The sequence below is a fragment of the Cryptotermes secundus genome, unplaced genomic scaffold, assembly GCF_002891405.2.
Source record: "Cryptotermes secundus unplaced genomic scaffold, Csec_1.0 scaffold46, whole genome shotgun sequence".
Lineage (NCBI taxonomy): Eukaryota > Metazoa > Arthropoda > Insecta > Blattodea > Kalotermitidae > Cryptotermes > Cryptotermes secundus.
In genome coordinates, this window is record NW_019726221.1 from 584024 (window position 1) to 601332 (window position 17309).

At 42.1% G+C, this 17309-nt stretch overlaps 1 protein-coding gene across 8 annotated transcripts in view; it reads right to left on the minus strand.

Moving 5' to 3' along the window:
- Nucleotides 1-17309, minus strand: part of LOC111863863 — a 381779-nt gene that overhangs the window by 15696 nt on the left and 348774 nt on the right. For 7 of the 8 annotated variants that reach the window (XM_033751230.1, XM_023850618.2, XM_023850617.2 and 4 more), the window contains one exon: nt 13259-13359. In XM_033751230.1, the coding sequence (XP_033607121.1) occupies nt 13259-13359 (101 nt within the window). The remainder of the gene's footprint in view (nt 1-13258; nt 13360-17309) is intronic. The other variant, XM_023850619.2, reaches the window with a different exon arrangement.

The following is a 17309-nucleotide window of genomic DNA, read 5'->3' on the forward strand; positions in this document are numbered from 1 at the left end:
TTCGGAAACTGGAGGTCCAGTGATTGAGGCTAGCTCTTTCTAAGGGACCCAACTGAATAGGTGTTTTCCTTCACCTGAGGACGGAAACAGATCCAGTTTCCGAAACGTCGTGTTTTTATTTGTTATCTTAAAAACCAGGACGATCGATAAAGTCCAAAATCCCAACATATCAGTGTGTAACTGGGTTATTATTATTATTATTATTATTAACTTCTATGTGTGTATGTATATGTATTGTCCTTTCTCATCACATAATGGAATAACCATTCGAAATGCACTTACTTTATTTTTCTCGCCTGTTAAAGCTTTTTTTTTCTTTTATTTTCTTACAATTGTTTCTAATTTATTGATATTGTATAGACTGTCATATTTTTTATTTTTTTGCTCTTTAATTTTTGTGTATTTCTATGTACTCGTGCTAACTTTGCAACTGGCCACTGTGCTGTTAAGTGTGCACATAAATAAACACGAATTGAATTGAATTATTACTATTTTTTTCCCTGTGGCGCTTCAGCCCCAATTTGGGCCTAGGCCTACCTCCATTAAACTCTCCGTTTCACTTCGGTTTACTAGATCTTACACATACGGTAGGACTCCTTGGGCGCGGGATCAGCTCGTCGCAAGGCCTCTACCTGTACACAAACACAGAAAAACGCACACAAACATCCATGCCCTGAGTGGGATTCGAACCCACGATCTCGGTTTCCGAGCGAGCGAAGACAGTGCATGCCTTAGACCGCTGGGCTACCGTGACCGGCATTATTACTATTATCATTATTATTATTAATTTGGAACACTCTTACAAGCTAGTTGTATTATACGCATGTAATTCTCCTGCAAGAGAATTTCGAAAGGGGTTCTTTCTTGACGTCACCGGTATATACGTATGAAATATACAGGATGGATTTTTACTTTGTTGAATTTTGCCGATGAATGTGCATGCCTGGCGGCCAATAACTTTCGGAATGAAGTAGCTACAATTTACAGATCACAAGTGGTGCTGAAAACTATTCCCTCTACACGTAGATTTCTTTCGCAATTAAGTGTTTCGTTAAATACGAAGGTACAACAACAGACACTTCAAGTACACAAGACACCAACTTTCACTGGATGGAGCGGGACTTTGTAGCTTAGGTGTGATTACTGTGAAATCCAGTAGCAATTATTTTTAGTATTTTTATATACCAGCAAGTGAAACGGCGCTTCATCAGAAAAGAATGTCAGTTGCAGATCGATCCCACCTGCGACGACAAACTGTAGGAAACAACTGAAAAAATGAACCTTGGTAGATGGATGGTGCACCTGCAAGGAGTAAGTTGGATTTCTGTTTCCATGGTGTCTAAGCTTCACCAATTGTGTTGCCCTTCTTGCACTAGACTTTGACACTCCCCTCTCTTGAGCTAGACATTTCAGTAATTTTATACGTGTACGTTCAAGTCTGGCTCCTGCGTCATCCAACTTCTCCTCCTCAGCAAGAACTCGGCGCTTTAAGGCCGCGCCATAGCTCAAGCGATTAATCGCTGACTTCCCACCGCGGCGGCCCGGGTTCGTTCCTGGGTCTGGTCAAGTGGGATTTGTGGTGGACCAAGTGGCGCTGGGGCAGGTTTTCTCCGAGTACTTCGGTTTCCCCTGCCAATCTTCATTCCACCAACTGCTCCACAATCACCCTCACCTATCATCTGGGGCTGGTACAATAGGCCAGAAATGGCCACAGTACAAGGGACTTAGTCCCACCCCACTAGCATTAAAAAAAAGCACTGGGCGCTTATATTTTTGCTTCTTGTCTATTAGGAGTCCCGTTTATCTAAGTTTATTCACCAAACTGCGAATTGTGTGAATGCTGGGAACTCTTTCATCACAAAATTTATATCACAATTTTCGCCAGCACTTTCTAGCAGATCCGTATTTCACATAGGTGTCTTCCGTTTCGAAGAGTGGACGGATTCTACATTAATGACATGAGGATCATCGACCGAGAGAGGTAGAATTTTCCGATAGCTCAACTTCAAACTTGGGGTCTATTGTAGGTTGTTCATATATTTGAATTTAGGAAACAACCGTGAAATATAAGATTAGATCCGAGGGAGTTGACACCACCTGTCGTTACGCAGTGACCACGTCACGAATACTTGAAGCTACACTCGTGGAACGATGCAATGCGCGTTCTTTGCAAAGAAACCCTAAATCTTTAAATTCTGATATGCGACAAGTTAGACGCCAGCTCAAGCGGTAAAACAACTGGCCACGGGCAGGATGACTGGGCTGACATGAGCTTTGTCTCCACCGCTGTGTCCACATTGATTCCGGGTCACACCAAACGGATTCCAGGAACATTTTCGCCGATGTGGAAAGCGGCGGGAATACGAAACTCACCATTAATAAGAGATAAGGAATAAGCGTGATTTTCCTCCATGCCCCTATATCCCGTCACGGCATGGTGCTTGGGCACAGGGGCAGCTGTTTACCGTTTAAGCTTCAGGCTCAGAACTACGATGTTCCTGCTGCTGTGTGTCCTCTGTTCGGTAACGAAGCTGATGTCTCTGAAGAAGAAAATGTTTTCTTTTATTGCTAGTGGAGTGGGACTAAGTCCCTTGTACTGCGGCCACTTCTGACCTATTGTACCAGCCCCAGATGATAGGTGAGGGTGATTGTGGAGCAATTGGTGGAATGAAGATTGGCAGGGGAAACCGAAGTACTCGGAGAAAACCTGCCCCAGCGCCACTTTGTCCACCACAAATCGTACTTGATGGGACCCGGGATAGAACCCGGGACGCCGCGGTGGGAAGCCAGTGACTAACCGCTTGAGCTATGGCGCGGCCCCAAGAAAATGGCTTACTCATATTTGTAAAGACGAGAGCATGGACCGTTGTCGAACTCAGTGTTTTGCCCTACGTATAACTTAGGCCCTGTTGCAGTCACAAGACTGAACACAACTGTCAAGTCTGTCCGACAGTTGCTTTCATGCGTGGAAAAAGTCAGCGATAACTACATTTTAGGACTCACAATATTTTCATCCACTCACGGGACCTATTTCTTCAACTGTCTGCTTACTTTTGCATACTGTGAATACTCTGTACGCCTACCTAAATGTAGTTTCTATTTCAAAAAATTGAAGTGTATTTTAGGATTATATTCTGAAACATCCGCATCAAAATATTGCTCGACAAACCATGCTCGGAATATTCACTGTAAAAAATATATTTCAAAGTTGTTTCCATCTATACGATTTTGATGCTAGCGAGAATAAGACTTCAAGATAATTCCCAGCACACAGATCAGCCTCCTGTAATAAAACTCGTTGTACCAGTCTGCAGGAGCATTAGATATTCTGCAGAAAGCGGAGCAAATTCGTAGAGTCCACGAACAAAGCTCGAGTACCGCGTCCTGTACGAGTATACGCGTACAGAGCGCATGAAGATGGGAGCAGGCCGAGCCATAGCTCAAGCGGTTAGTCGCTGGCTTCCAACGGCGGCGGCCTGGGTTCGATCCCGGGTCTGGTCAAGTGGGATTTGTGGTGGACAAAGTGGCGCTGGGGCGGGTTTTCTCCGAGTACTTCGGTTTCCCTTGCCAGTCTACATTCCACCAAATTCTCCATCATAATCACCCGGGGCAGGCTACAATAGGCCAATCAGTGGCCGCCGTGCCGAGTGGACCCAACTGGACTCCAGCCTCCACTAAGCGAATTAAAATAAATGGGAGCTTCAAACATTCCAGAATTTGTTTCCAGGTATAGAAGCGCGGTTAGTTTCATGTTCCTGCAGTCTTCACTCAAAAAACCAGATGGGCCTCACAGCCGCTCAGAACGTGCCGATAGGAACTTTTTCGTGCAATCCATAAGCGAGTCACATGCCTGACAGAACTGCCAAGCGCTATACGGCTGAACTAACAAAAACTAACTCCATAAAGCCGAGCCCTTCTTGAGAAGACGCCACTTGCTTGGCTATTCAAGAATTTCCCAGCATTTTATGGAACCCGAAGGTTCATTACCGTGTTCACAAGAGCCCTCCACCGGTCCCTATCCTGAGCCAGATCAATCTATTCCATTTATCTAAGATCCATTATCCACCCATGAATGAGCAGGTCTTCCTAGTGGTCTCTTTCTTTCTGTATCCTACGCACATTCATCATTTCCCCATGTGTGCTACATGTCCTGCCAATCCCATCGTCCTTGACTTCATCATCATAATTATATTTCGTGAAGAGTACAAGTTATGAAGCTCCTCATTATGCAGTTTTCTCTAACCCCATTATAAGGATGTACACAACTGCTCTAGCTGTGGTGGGGGACAAAAACAGATGCTCCAGCACAACTGATCCATCTCGTATCCAACCACTTTGCTGGGCTATTACGCCACATCAGCCTGCCATAACAATAATAAAACTAAATGTACTCGTACATAACACTCTGCTGATACATAAGACAGAGGGTTCTCCAAATAAAGAACAGATACAGCTGGAGTGTGTCTGCGTGTGTGGTCCAGCACGTGCACACTTGACGGAAGGGTGTGAATTGTGATTTAATTAATTACGACGTCACCCCAAGAGCAGAGCTCGCCGTGACGTGCATTCAACGAGGGATACGGCCACTGGATTCAGGACTACGGCAAGACCGACTTGACCACTTCATGTGCCTCAGGGGCATGGACAATGATGCCTGTTTCAGGGCTGATAGCCCCGGGTGTGTACTCCACTGTTCCCGGATTCTCTGAAGGGCGATTACACCTACCCATGGTTGCGGAGAAATCAGTCTACTCGACTGCATTCCTCTTCCCTGTAGCGTCCACACTGACTCTGAGGTTCACCCAGTCTCCTTTTCGTTCGGTGCCCGGTGCTCTTTCTGCGAGGGTAAGCGGCCAGAGGCCGAAGCTGACCTCTCACCTACCTCCACCCCTGATACATCTGCGTGGTGTGGTGCTTAATTAAGCATACAGATCAGCCCAGTGTGCGAAGTTCTGTCCGTCTGTTACCAGCACGGTGTACAGGCCTATCAGAACCTTGCGGTTAGCCTCCTGTTTGTTGAAATAACTGCACCAAGCAGACTGGTGCAACCGTAAAGCTCTAGGCTTGTATTCTGAAAGTTCACAGTTCGAATCTTGGCCGGGTCTCTAAGTTTTATCGTGTTTTCCTCAGTCTATCCAGATTAATGCTGGGATAGTACCCTGAAATAGGCCACAACGGCATCACACACATATCATTCGATGCAATTGAAACAGAGTCATTAAATAACAACAGAAACAACCAATATCCATTAATCCACCAGCAAACAATGCTTGGGTAAATATGGGAAGTGGTCATCCAGGTTTGGGGTTAGACGCAAGGCTGACGACCTTGCTATGTAAAAGAAATCAGATTTGCGAAATTCAAAGAAGTGAAAACCGGATATGACGTAGCACACTCTTCTAAGGAAAGACATAACATGGAGGAAGTACATTCGCATTTTGCTCAATCCTGACGACTGAGCAGAGAAAATTAATTTCAAAATTGCAAGAATAACACAAGGAAATAAAACACTGCCATTTTTGCAGATTTGTTAGGCACAGGTAAAAGATATTCATTCATTCATTCATTCATTCACGTGGACTGTAAACTTATGAAGACGTCGCTCTTTAACTTTTGTCTTCCCGTCTATCTGAAAGCGTAAAAATTAAAATCCATAAACTATAATTTTACCTACTATTTTGTACAGCTGTGAAACTAGGTCACTCACATTAAGGGCAGAACACGGTTTGAGAATGTTCGAAAGCAGGGTGGTGCAGAATACCCGCGAGGAAGGATTGCATAACGAAGAGCTGCATAATTCTTACTCTTCATCAGATGTTAAACCAGAACTCAAGGCAAATCGTAGCATAAAGACAGATAACAGATCCTTTCAAAATGTGGCATAGTTCAAACATTTGGGAATTTGTTTCAAGAGAAAATTAAAACGAGATTATATCCAGGTAATGATTTCTGCCACTGAGTCCAGAACCTTTTGTCTACTGTCTAAAAACGCAAATATTATAATACAGATGAGTATAATTCTGTCTGTGGTTCTCTATGTGTGTGAAACCTGGTCTCTGACTTTAATGGAGGAACATAGACTGAGGGTGTTGAGGAGAATATTTGGACCGAAGAAGGATGAAGTGACAGGTTGGAGAAAACTGCATAATGAAGAGCTTCATAACTTGTACGCTTCTCCAAGTATCATCAGAATTATCAAGTCAATTAGGATGAGCTTGGCAGGGAATGTAGCATGAACGGGGACAAGAGGAATTCATATGAAATATTGGTAGCAAAGCCAGAAGGAAGGAGACCACTAGGAAGACAAAGGCATAGGTGGATGAATAATATTAAAATGGATCTTAGATAGGATGGGATAGTATAAAATGGATTGATCCTGGCTCAGGATAGAGACCAGTGGAGGGCTCTTGTGAACACGGTAATAAACCCTCGGGTTCCATAAAATGCTGGTAAGTTTTTGAGTAGCTGCACAACTGGCGGCTCCTGAAGTTAGTTAGGATAGAGTTCAGTCGCAGGTTCTTCCCAACTCGATGCTGAACCTTCTGGCACCACAAGGGGCACATCATTTCTTGACGAGGTATGTGACTGTCAGCATCTTAATGCAGGACTCAGCTTAATGATAACTGAACGCGAAAGGACCGTTCTTATATTTAGGCGTCTCCACTTTGGTTTGCCTTGTTCACTGTGGTTGGTAACTACTTCAGACTATTTCAGAGACACGTATCACCCCCTGCTCTCCTCACGTCTTCGTTGTACCAGTGTCGTTCAAATTAAACAATTATAATTCGTGTAGGGATCGGTGGAACACGGTAATGAACCTTCGCGTTCCATAAAAGTTGGAAGTTCTTGAGTAGCTGCACAATTGGCAGCTTCTCAAGAAGGGCTCAGCTCCATGAGTGAGTAGACCACCGTTACTCCTGCTATTACAAAGGAAAGTCTTCTAATGATCTCAGGAACCGTAACTCAGAAGTTACTACTCGGTATTCATGAATGAGATGTAAAGCGTGTGTTATCATCTCACAATGTTTGAAAATTTGTACAACTTCATTACTGCATGAAACTTTCACAGGGTGTTACACCAAAACTCTCCTTGGATGTAGTGTGCTGGGAAAGGTAAGCCGTGTAATTTTTAGGCCCAGGGTCGAACGTTTCGCTTGTTAATATAACAATTCAAGTGGAAGTGTATTTCATCGGAGAGCCGTGTCACATTCAAGAGCCCCGGACTCTCCTCCGGTAGTACTCTGTACTGTGTCGCCGTTCGTCTCCTGGCGGCGGCTGTTTCAGCTGCATGTTGTATGGAAATACGACAGATTTCCCTTGCAGGGCGCCTTGTGACACCGACTTCTATGCTAAACGTCCCACACTTGTTCTCTGACTTGCAGCCTCCCGTGTTGCACTGACAACTTCTACCATACAAACAGATAGGCTATATTTATCTATTTGTGGCTGTGGCCTTAATATGTCCTGTATTGTGTTCCGCGTGTGGAAGGCCACTTTTATTTATTTATTTATTTATTTATTTCCGCATCTCGAAACTTTGTGATTGCTCTCACCTCCGCTGCTGCATGTGAAGGTTACCAACTTTGTTTTTTGTGCTGCGAGTCAGTGTGTGTGTGTTGTTTTTTCTTCCTGGGGGGGGGTTTGCTAATTAAGTTTGTGTCTTACTCGTTATTATATAGTATGTTTTGTTTAAAGATCAGCGAGGCAAAAACAGGAGCTTCATCCGTAACAATTTAAATTCATTATCTGACTGAGCTGATGACAAGGCATGTCATTCTTAGTGACATACAAAATGCTATTTAACTGTGCTCTTGTAAAGCATGCGGTTTCGTTGATTTATTAAAATATGAAGGTCTGTCTTCTGGGATATAATGCTGTGTAATCCACTGCAAGTCAACCGACGTTTCGAAGGAACATGTTCCCTCCATCTTCACGGTTGAAGAGGAAGCCAAACAAGAAACTAGCATGAAGCTGGCAGCTCCATGTTCTTCATAACTACTGCTGAGACAGCCTCAAGCCCTATATATTAAAACTGTTCATAGTTATATATAATTTACGAAAAGTTTTTATAAATATAATCTGTCGCACCAAGAACCTATGGTCCTTGATTTGGACTGATTTGAAATGTACTTGATCTGAACATTCGGACTGTTTTCGGATTGTCAAGCAACTTCAGAGGATGCCACAGTTTTTCGGCAGAATCTACGTGCTCCGAGTATCGGGTTTGTTTCTCGGTTTTAAGATAACTCCAGGGCAAAAATGGTTCACACGCTAAACTCCCTAATCATTCAGACGAAAAGTATATCGCCTATAATAAAATTAATGTACCGACTTCGACGTCATATAACAACGCACCCGAATCTCCACTGCAGGAGACAGTGCACACAACAGCAGCTTCGCTCTTGGCGAAAGATCGCCGTGACGTTAGACTACTTCTCTGACTCCGCTGTAAAGCTGGTAATCTGCCTGTATTCCTGCAGGCGTACTACAATATCATGTTTTAACTACAGGCATGGCACATGGAAATTGCGAATTCTTCTATGGACATGAATTAAGGAAAACGACATATCTTCGCTGCTTCTAGAACAAAACTGCTCAAATATTTTCACATGAAAGTTCGTCTCATGGAGGTCTGAAGTAGTGATGCAAAGTTTTGCTAAACTTTGCTTAGTTTTACTTAATTTTTGCCTTAATAATTATTTCACATTCCCTATATTTGTGTTGTATTACTTTCCTTAATTTTGCTTAGTTTTGTTTAAATCTGCTTAGTTTTACTTAATTTGGTTAGTTTTGCTTAACTTTCTTTGTTTTCTGAGATATTGGGTTTTCGGACTTATCCATCGTCCTGGTTTTAAGATAACTAAGAAAAACACGACGTTTCGGAAACTTGATCTGTTTCCGTCCTCAGGTGAGGGAAAACACCTAGAGGACCCAACAGCCTCAATCACTGGACGATCCAGTGATTGAGGCTAGATCCAGTTTCCGAAACGTCGTGTTTTTCGTAGTTATCTTAAAACCAGGACAATGGATAAAGTCCGAAAACCCAATATCTCTGTGTGTTATACACCATCGTCAGAACCCTATAGTAACTATTTGCTTTGTTTTATTTAATTTTGCTTCACTTTGCTTAGTTTTACTTAATTTGGCAAAATTAGGTGAAAGAAAGCAAAATTAAGCGATACTAACCAAACTAAAGTAAAACTAAGAAAAGTTTAGCAAAACTAAGCAAAATTAAGTAAAACTTAGAAACGCTTATCAAAACTATGCAAAATTTAGCAAAATTAAATAAAACAAAGTATTGTTTAGTTTTAATTAACTTTGATTTGTTTTATTTAATTTTGCTAAATTTTGCTTAATTCTGCTTAACTTTGCATATTTTTATTTAATTTTATTATGTTTGCTAAACTTTGTAAGTAAAATTAAGCAAAGTGCTAAAGCAACATATCACAAGACTTTCAAACTACTTTAACGTAAGTAAGATTTGAGGTTCTCACGGAGGTGACTATGAAGAAAGCCGTCTTCTGGGATGTGGCGTCGTGCAGATATAGTAGAACTTGGTTATAACGTCATCAAAGGGACCTAAAAATAGTGTCGTTATAAACGAATGTCGTTGTAACCGAAATGGGCACTTCCACAGTAGCCTTATGTTAGTCACGTAAAAATCTACCAAAAACCGAGTTAAAATGTTGCATTTTTTAGTGAAATACGTAGTTAAGTACAGACTAACGTAACATTAACGTGGATTAAATTAAATTAAATTAAATTAAAATTAACTAATTCAGATCTGAGAGGAAAGAACATAAAATGCCTTAATTTTAAAGTCTTTTCAGAGTTTTTGTTCTGTCCTGAGTAGACAATATGTGTAAGAACATCCTAAATTGTTACGAAAAGTTCCTTTCAAATGTGTCATGAATGTAGTTCAACACACGTCATATGCTGTGAGAAAGGGAAAATTTTTTGATGGCAGAAATTTTCGAATCTGTTACCACAAACACCTACATCACGCCGAAATTTTCGACACTTTGACCTTGTAGGCCTAACGAATGCTACCAAGTTTTGGTATGTGTAACTTGTGGTCTATTTTCAGGCAATCTGGAAATGATAATTATTTTAAATTACGTAAGAATAATGTGCAGAGGGTGAGGCATTTCTCAGTGCTCCTCTCAGCCTGCAACTGATAGGCAGTCACAAATCCTAATACTCCAGAACAGAACATTAACAGTGATGAATGTTATGGAGCCAACGACCCAATATTAGGGTCTAAATAAACAGAGAAACAAATTAAAATTCCAGTTACAATTTCTGGTCAGCCATTCCTGCAGATTAATCTCAAGTGTTCTCACACCCGAGGAAGCCTGCTGCAGATTCCCTCCTTCAATATGCCATGTACGGCTACTGGAAACGTTCAGAGCGATACAGTACGTCTATGTACCTTCATGGCATCTGTATATGACACAGCGGCACTGTATATCTATGCGGCATAAATGCCAACATTTAAAGTGACATCATACTCAGATGTCTGTATATGAGACAGAATTCCTTTATATATATAGGACACAATCAAACGAACTCCGTGGTCTGTAGTCTGCAAGCGAACTATACCGACCGAGCGACCGCCGCTTGTAGGAGAAGTTAGTGCCAACTTTTGCGGATATTGGGTGTCAGGTGGTCAGCGTAACGGATCCCCCGGTTTTCTAGACCGGAGTCGCTATTTCCTTGAAACAGCTCCTCGATTATCCTCATGTGGCCGAGTGGAACCCGTTCCAGACCCACTATTTCTCAGAAAATCTGGCAGCGCTGGGAATCGAACCCGGGACCTCAGGATCTGTAGCCTTGAATTCTGACCACTAGACCATGGAGGCGGACGATATATAGGACACAATGTATCTAAATACTCGTATGCGATAAAATGCATTCATTTATAGTATGAACTAATGTGTCTATAGATAAGACAAATTCTTTCACCTGAGATGTATCGTATGTCTATATGCGAGAAACTCCTTCATTTAGGGGTCCACTGTGGGTCTATATGAGGAAAACGTCTTCATATAGGATATCGTTTATTTATGTGAGAGAAACGTATCCATTTACAGTAGTACCGCATGCCTACATATTGGAGAAAGTGTCTTCATTAAAGCGTTATCGTCTGCCTCCGCTACAGTGTTAACGTGTGACTATATGCACGATAGAAATACCTTCATTATAGTGTTGTGATGTGCCTATATAGGCGATAGAAACGCCTTCAATAGTCTCATGGTGTGCCTATACATACAACAGAAATGCCTCCGCTACAGTGTTATGGTTTGCCTATACACGCGATAGAAATACCTTCATTATGTTATCGTGTGCCAAACAGGCGATAGAAATGCCTTCAATAGTGTTATGGTGTGCCTATACATGCGATAGAAATGCCTCCATTATAGTGTTTTGGTGTGCCTATACATGCGATAGAAATGCCTTCATTATATTGTTTTGGTGTGCCTATACATGCGATAGAAATGCCTTCATTATAGTGTTATGGTGTGCCTATACAAGGGATAGAAATGCCTTCATTATAGTGCTATGGTGTGCCTATATAGGCGATAAAAATTCCTTTAATATAGTGATATAGCATGTCTACATGCAAGAAAGGAATTCCTTGATTTACAGTGGTTTTATTGTGTCTGTATACGTGACAAATGCGATTATGTACAAAGCAGAGTAGACCGAAACCCACTCGTACAGTAACAAACCTGACTAGCGAACCCAATTCCTAATCAGTTTAATGCACTTCCCAATGTGCATATTTATCTGAAGTCAATCTAAATATTATCATCACATCTGCTTCTTGCTTCAAGCTTCCCTATCAACATTCTGTGCATATTTATTCTTCCCCAGGCCACGCCAAATGAAATAATCTGCCGTATTCAAGTATTTCAAGAATCACTACACAAGCTGCATACATCATGCAGCCCCTCAGCAAGCACAATCACTCATTCCACGCTCAATTCATCTCTCTTGGGAAGGAAACTATTTTCCTTGGTGCTTCAGACAGTTTGCGTCCAATTTATGTTCTTCTTTCAGGGTAGGCTGTTGTGTTTCATAACCACACAAAATAACTCTCACATATTCTATCATTATATATTTCTCTCTCTCTCTCTCCCTACCGCACACACGCGCGTGCGCTCATGCAGTACTACTTTGGAAAGAAAACAACAGTTTGATTTTAGAAATGGCTTCTTTCACATATCCTAATATATTGTTTTTTTTATTTATTGTTTCAATAAGATAAATGTCCAGGAAGGTGCTGGGGCTCACTCAGCCTCCTAGCCAATGGGCACCGGAGGTCCTTTCGCCGGGAGGAAATCGGCGGGGGCGTGAAGCTGACCACTCACCTCCATCTAGTGGCGAGGTCAAGAAAGGTGGAGCTACATTTCCACTGTCTAATATGTCTTCATGACGTAGTGCTTAATTAATTAAGCACAGGAACAATTTTACCTTAAAGAACGGCGTCCTCTAGGAAGTGGTGTCACGTAGATCTTTTGTGAACTGACGTTTCGGAAGAACCTATCAACACCATCTTCATGGTGAAAAAATTCGCGAGGAACCAGCGTGAGCATGTGGCTTAGTCTGCAGCCACATGCTCACGCTGGTCCCTCACTCGCGGATTTTTCTACCGTGAAGATGGAAGCGATTTGTTCCTATGAAAAGTCGGTTCACGCCACATCTACACGGCGCCACATCCCAGAAGACGGCGTTCTTCATAGTCACCGCCGTGGAAACCTCAAATGTTACACCTTTATCTTAATCCTTAGTTGTAATACCACGTAGAATGTTTGTCAGTCATTTTAATTTTGTTTCGTTTATTCTCGTTAAGAGAGAGGTAATTGCAATGTATTGTCAGACATAATTAATGTTGAGAGTAATAACTTTTCCTATTCTTTCTATAATTGTAAACATTTTTATCGAAGGTCAATTTAAATAATTATTTTCTACGTTTCACTATAAATGTTCTTTATTTTTAGGTTCAAGGTCATTTATACTCTATGTAACTAATTACGGGGTTTCTTTTAATTTGCAAATATTGGGTTGTAATTCTTTAAGGATTTTTGCCCTTCCCCTCTCGATAATTTCAGTCAAAAGATATCATGCATTTCTCGAAATAAATCTGTTTCATTATGAGTTCAATTCTCGTTGCATTCATCTGTAGTAGTACATCATAGTATCAATCTGGGACATTCACTTCCTTATATGAACTATAACGGTCCATGGTACCTACACGTACAGATGGTCCTTGCTGTTGCCAGGGTGGTTCACCGAGGAGGATTCGTTGTTCTGGGTAGTAGAGCGCGGGAACAAAATGGCGGCCAGGGAGAGCACCTGAAAATAAAATTATTTGATTAGTCTGTTGTCTGGAGATGTATAGATCCGCCAATATATATGCCGTACGACTGAAACGGGGTGGAATTCGTGATGAAAGATGACGCGGATAGACTGATTGATGCAAATGAACACTCACAACACCTATAAAATCTGAGGCTCTCCCGGTAAGCGACGCTAATCTATCGTAAATATGAAGGCGGCTGATTCCTCCAAAATTTTGGTACCAAATTACACGGCGTCAAGTTCCAGAAGACCGTAATCCTCACAACATATGACCGAAACACACGTTCAGGATTACCTTTTTATTGTGCTGTTATCTAAGTAAGCGAACTTCTCACGTTGAAAACGTTATTATATGAGGGTGCAAACTGAATGAAACCGTAATACAAAATGTAACAAACTGTCCGTGATACGGAGCGTAACCACTTACGTAACCGCTGATCACTCGAGACCTATAGCGTATCTTATATTAGAAGTTATATGTAAATGAAAGAATAGAGACTGATCTATCCAAAAACAATATTTATTTTACTCTCAAATTAAATTGTACACGGTCTAAACAATTATCCAAAACAAATAATAATTTTCCTAATTTTACAGACTTTCAACCGCCTGAGACGGCTAAACAGTAAGAGATGGATCCGGACATCATCATCATCAGTAATCTGTCTAGACGACAGGTCCACAGTCTCTTCCAAAACAGTTCCTCCACTTGATGCGATCTAGAGCTTTCTCCTTCAAATGATAGTATCCCCTTCTGTCTCCAAGGTCATCCAGCATCTTCTTACGTCTTCTTCCTCTTCTTCTGGTCACTTCTATCCGCCCCTCTATCTTTCCTTCAATAACTTCTTTTAGAAGGCAGTTTCTGCGTAAAACATGACCAATCCAATTAGCCTTCCGTTTTCTTATTTCATGTAGGATATTCCTCTGCTCACTGACTCTAAATAACACTTCTTCATTTCTCACATAATCGGTCCAACTGATCTTCTCCATCCTTCTCCAACACCACATTTCGAAACTTTCCAGATGTTTCTGATCTTCTGGACATATTGCGAGTAAAAACCTTAATAAATGCGAGCATCTCAAACAATGCAACCCGTTCTGGTCCACTGCTTATGGTCTAGGAGTTATAACCATATGTTTGTGACAAATACAGCTAATTCGATTCCTCTGTTTGCTGGATGACGCAATACTGTCACGTGTCCTAGTACCTCTGCAAGATATTAACAGGTTCCGGATTAAAGGAAGCGATTTATTGGATACTCATCAGGCGGAACTACAATTATTTGAAACACTATAATAACGCTTCGTAACCACGAACCATGACATTAATCTCGAAAGGTACTGTAACTATACGTACATCACATAAAGACTTCACTTCTCACGTCAAAATCAACGAAGGGATATTATGTTCACGGGTACCAAAGGGGCCTGAAACAAAGAATGACTGTGCTGGCGACGACCAGCAAGTTACTACTCCGCTCTACCATTCTGGGGATCTCGTTGGACTCACTACTACTGTTCCTCCGTACGGATGTCTATCGATGTATGGCTGTGAGGGCCACAGGGTTGTGACAGGTCGAAGTTTCCACATTTTCTAGACCATCGGCTCACAGATGGCGGTGAGGTTGTCAGCTTTACGCACCGGCCGCCCTTTACCACCCCAGGAAGATTCCTGGTATTCTTTTCTGTTAAGAGGCTGAGTCGACCCGAGGGCCATAGTGCGGCTAGAAGGATTAGGTAAATTTGAAAATCCAATGATCTCGTTTGGAATCGGACCCGGGACCTTGCAGTTTGTACCACAGTGCCTCAACCAACTACGCTACCTCCTGCTCTCTATCAAGGTACGATGAAGCCTAAATGTTTCAGATGAAGAAGACTAACGTTCATGCGAAGGAAACATGAACGTGAGGTTCCTGTCGATGTGTACACTTCCTCGTTGAGCGCTGCGTACGGCTCAATGTTCATGTCTCACAGAAGCAAGACATAGACAAAGGAACATCGACTGGGGCCACAGGCAATTAGCGGGTGCCAGGGTGAGTACGTGTGCGCTCTAGCTCTCACTATCCCGCAGATACAGTGGGGTGGCACTTATTCTTTCTTGTTGAGAATGCTGTTTGAAAGTGAGGTGAGGACGGACGGGTTGTATAAGACAGATCATCATCAGGGCAGAGGAGAACAGTATCAATTTATAACCCTGTCAGCACCGTGTTGTCTCTCTCTCCTGGCATGTTGCCCCGACCAGACAGTTTGTTGATTAAAGTCGGAAGCTACACCAAGTCGAGGTCCCAGTAACGATGCAGCCCAGCACCGTGAGCGCATCAACACGTTGTGTGTTGCATGAGACACGGCGCCCATACAGATCTTGGTGGCGCTAGGCGGGGATTCAACAGACGCTGGGCATTAAGAATGTCCCGGTTTCTGGGCATAACTAAAATTCATACAGAGAGGAAAGGTACCTTGGATATTTAGTACTGATATACAATGTATATTCTAGTGGTCAAAGTTCCTGGCTTCAGACCGAGGTCCCGGGTTCGATTCCTGGCGCTACCAGAATTTCTGAGAAGTAATGGTTCTTGAACGGGTCCACTCGGCCTCGTGAGGATAACTGAGGAGGTGTTCCAAGGAAATGGCGGCTCCGGTCTAGAAAACCGAGATTGACGGCCGTGGGAATCCGTTGTGCTGACCACGCGACACCCTCTATCCGCTAAGTTTGCAATAACTTCGCCGATATGCGGCGGTCACTCGGTCGGTATAGTTCGCTTGCGGACTACAGCCCACGGAGTTTCTTTATACAATGTATATGACTTACAAAGGCGTTCTTTACTGAGATACGTTCAAAATGCGTATACAATTAACATTCATAAAGAAAATTTGAAGAAAAAATTTTATCAGTTTTGTTTACATATAACAATCTCTGAACAGATCACCAGATTTTCGTGAAATGTTAACAGTGGAAAATTTTACACAACTTTGCAAACAAGTTCCAATTTTGGTTAAAATTTATTAAGATATCTGGCATCTTTGCGCACATCTTGAGCGTAACTCTAGCTTGAGTCGCGCGCGAGCCTCCAAGATTGTTCCTTCGTTGCCTTAAAACTCATTTTTATCTCCAACACTTTAAGTGTTATCAAAAGAACTTCTATAATTTCAAATCTCATTCCCTTATTTCTCATATTCAAATGAGCCATAATTCATATTGCGTCCATTTACTGCGCCATCTTGTTCACCTTGCTGTTACATGTATTGTCTGGACGCATATGAGAGAAGTGAGGGGAATCACGCATCATTTGAAACACAATTTTATCATACGAACCATATGAAACTACGCCTGAACAGCCGTAAATAGGACGAAAGTTCAAGTTTACTGACTTATTCGGCATCCCAAGTTGGAGTTATTGGCCCTTACTTTTTTGAAGAAGACAATCATGCAGTTACTGTCAATTCACAGCGGTATGTGGACATGATTAACAACTTTTCGAACCAGCTATTGAAGAAATGCATCTAGGAAATGTCTGGTTCCAACAGGATGGTGCCACGGCCCACACAGTTTTTGAGGGCAAAGTTCCCCGGACGGCTCATCTCGCTCCGAGGTGACATCCCGTGGGCAGCGCACTCACCTGATCTAACGCCCTGTGATTTCTTTTATGGGGATACCTCAAGGCAGATGTTTTTAAACATCGCCCCACAAACCTGCTTCAGCTGAAGAATGTTATTCGGCAGGAAGTAGCCCAAATTCTGGTGCACATGTTGGAACGTGCAGAGGGGAACTTCAGAAAACGGTTGCATCAGTGCATAGAGAATGGTGGCCACCACCTTCAAGATATTTTGTTTCAAACTACATGATTTAAAACTTTAAAGTATGTTCTTTCATTAGCTGAACATAAATTTTGTCTATCAGCAATAATTTTTCTTTTATTCGCCTTCAAAAAAAGGAAGTTTCTGCA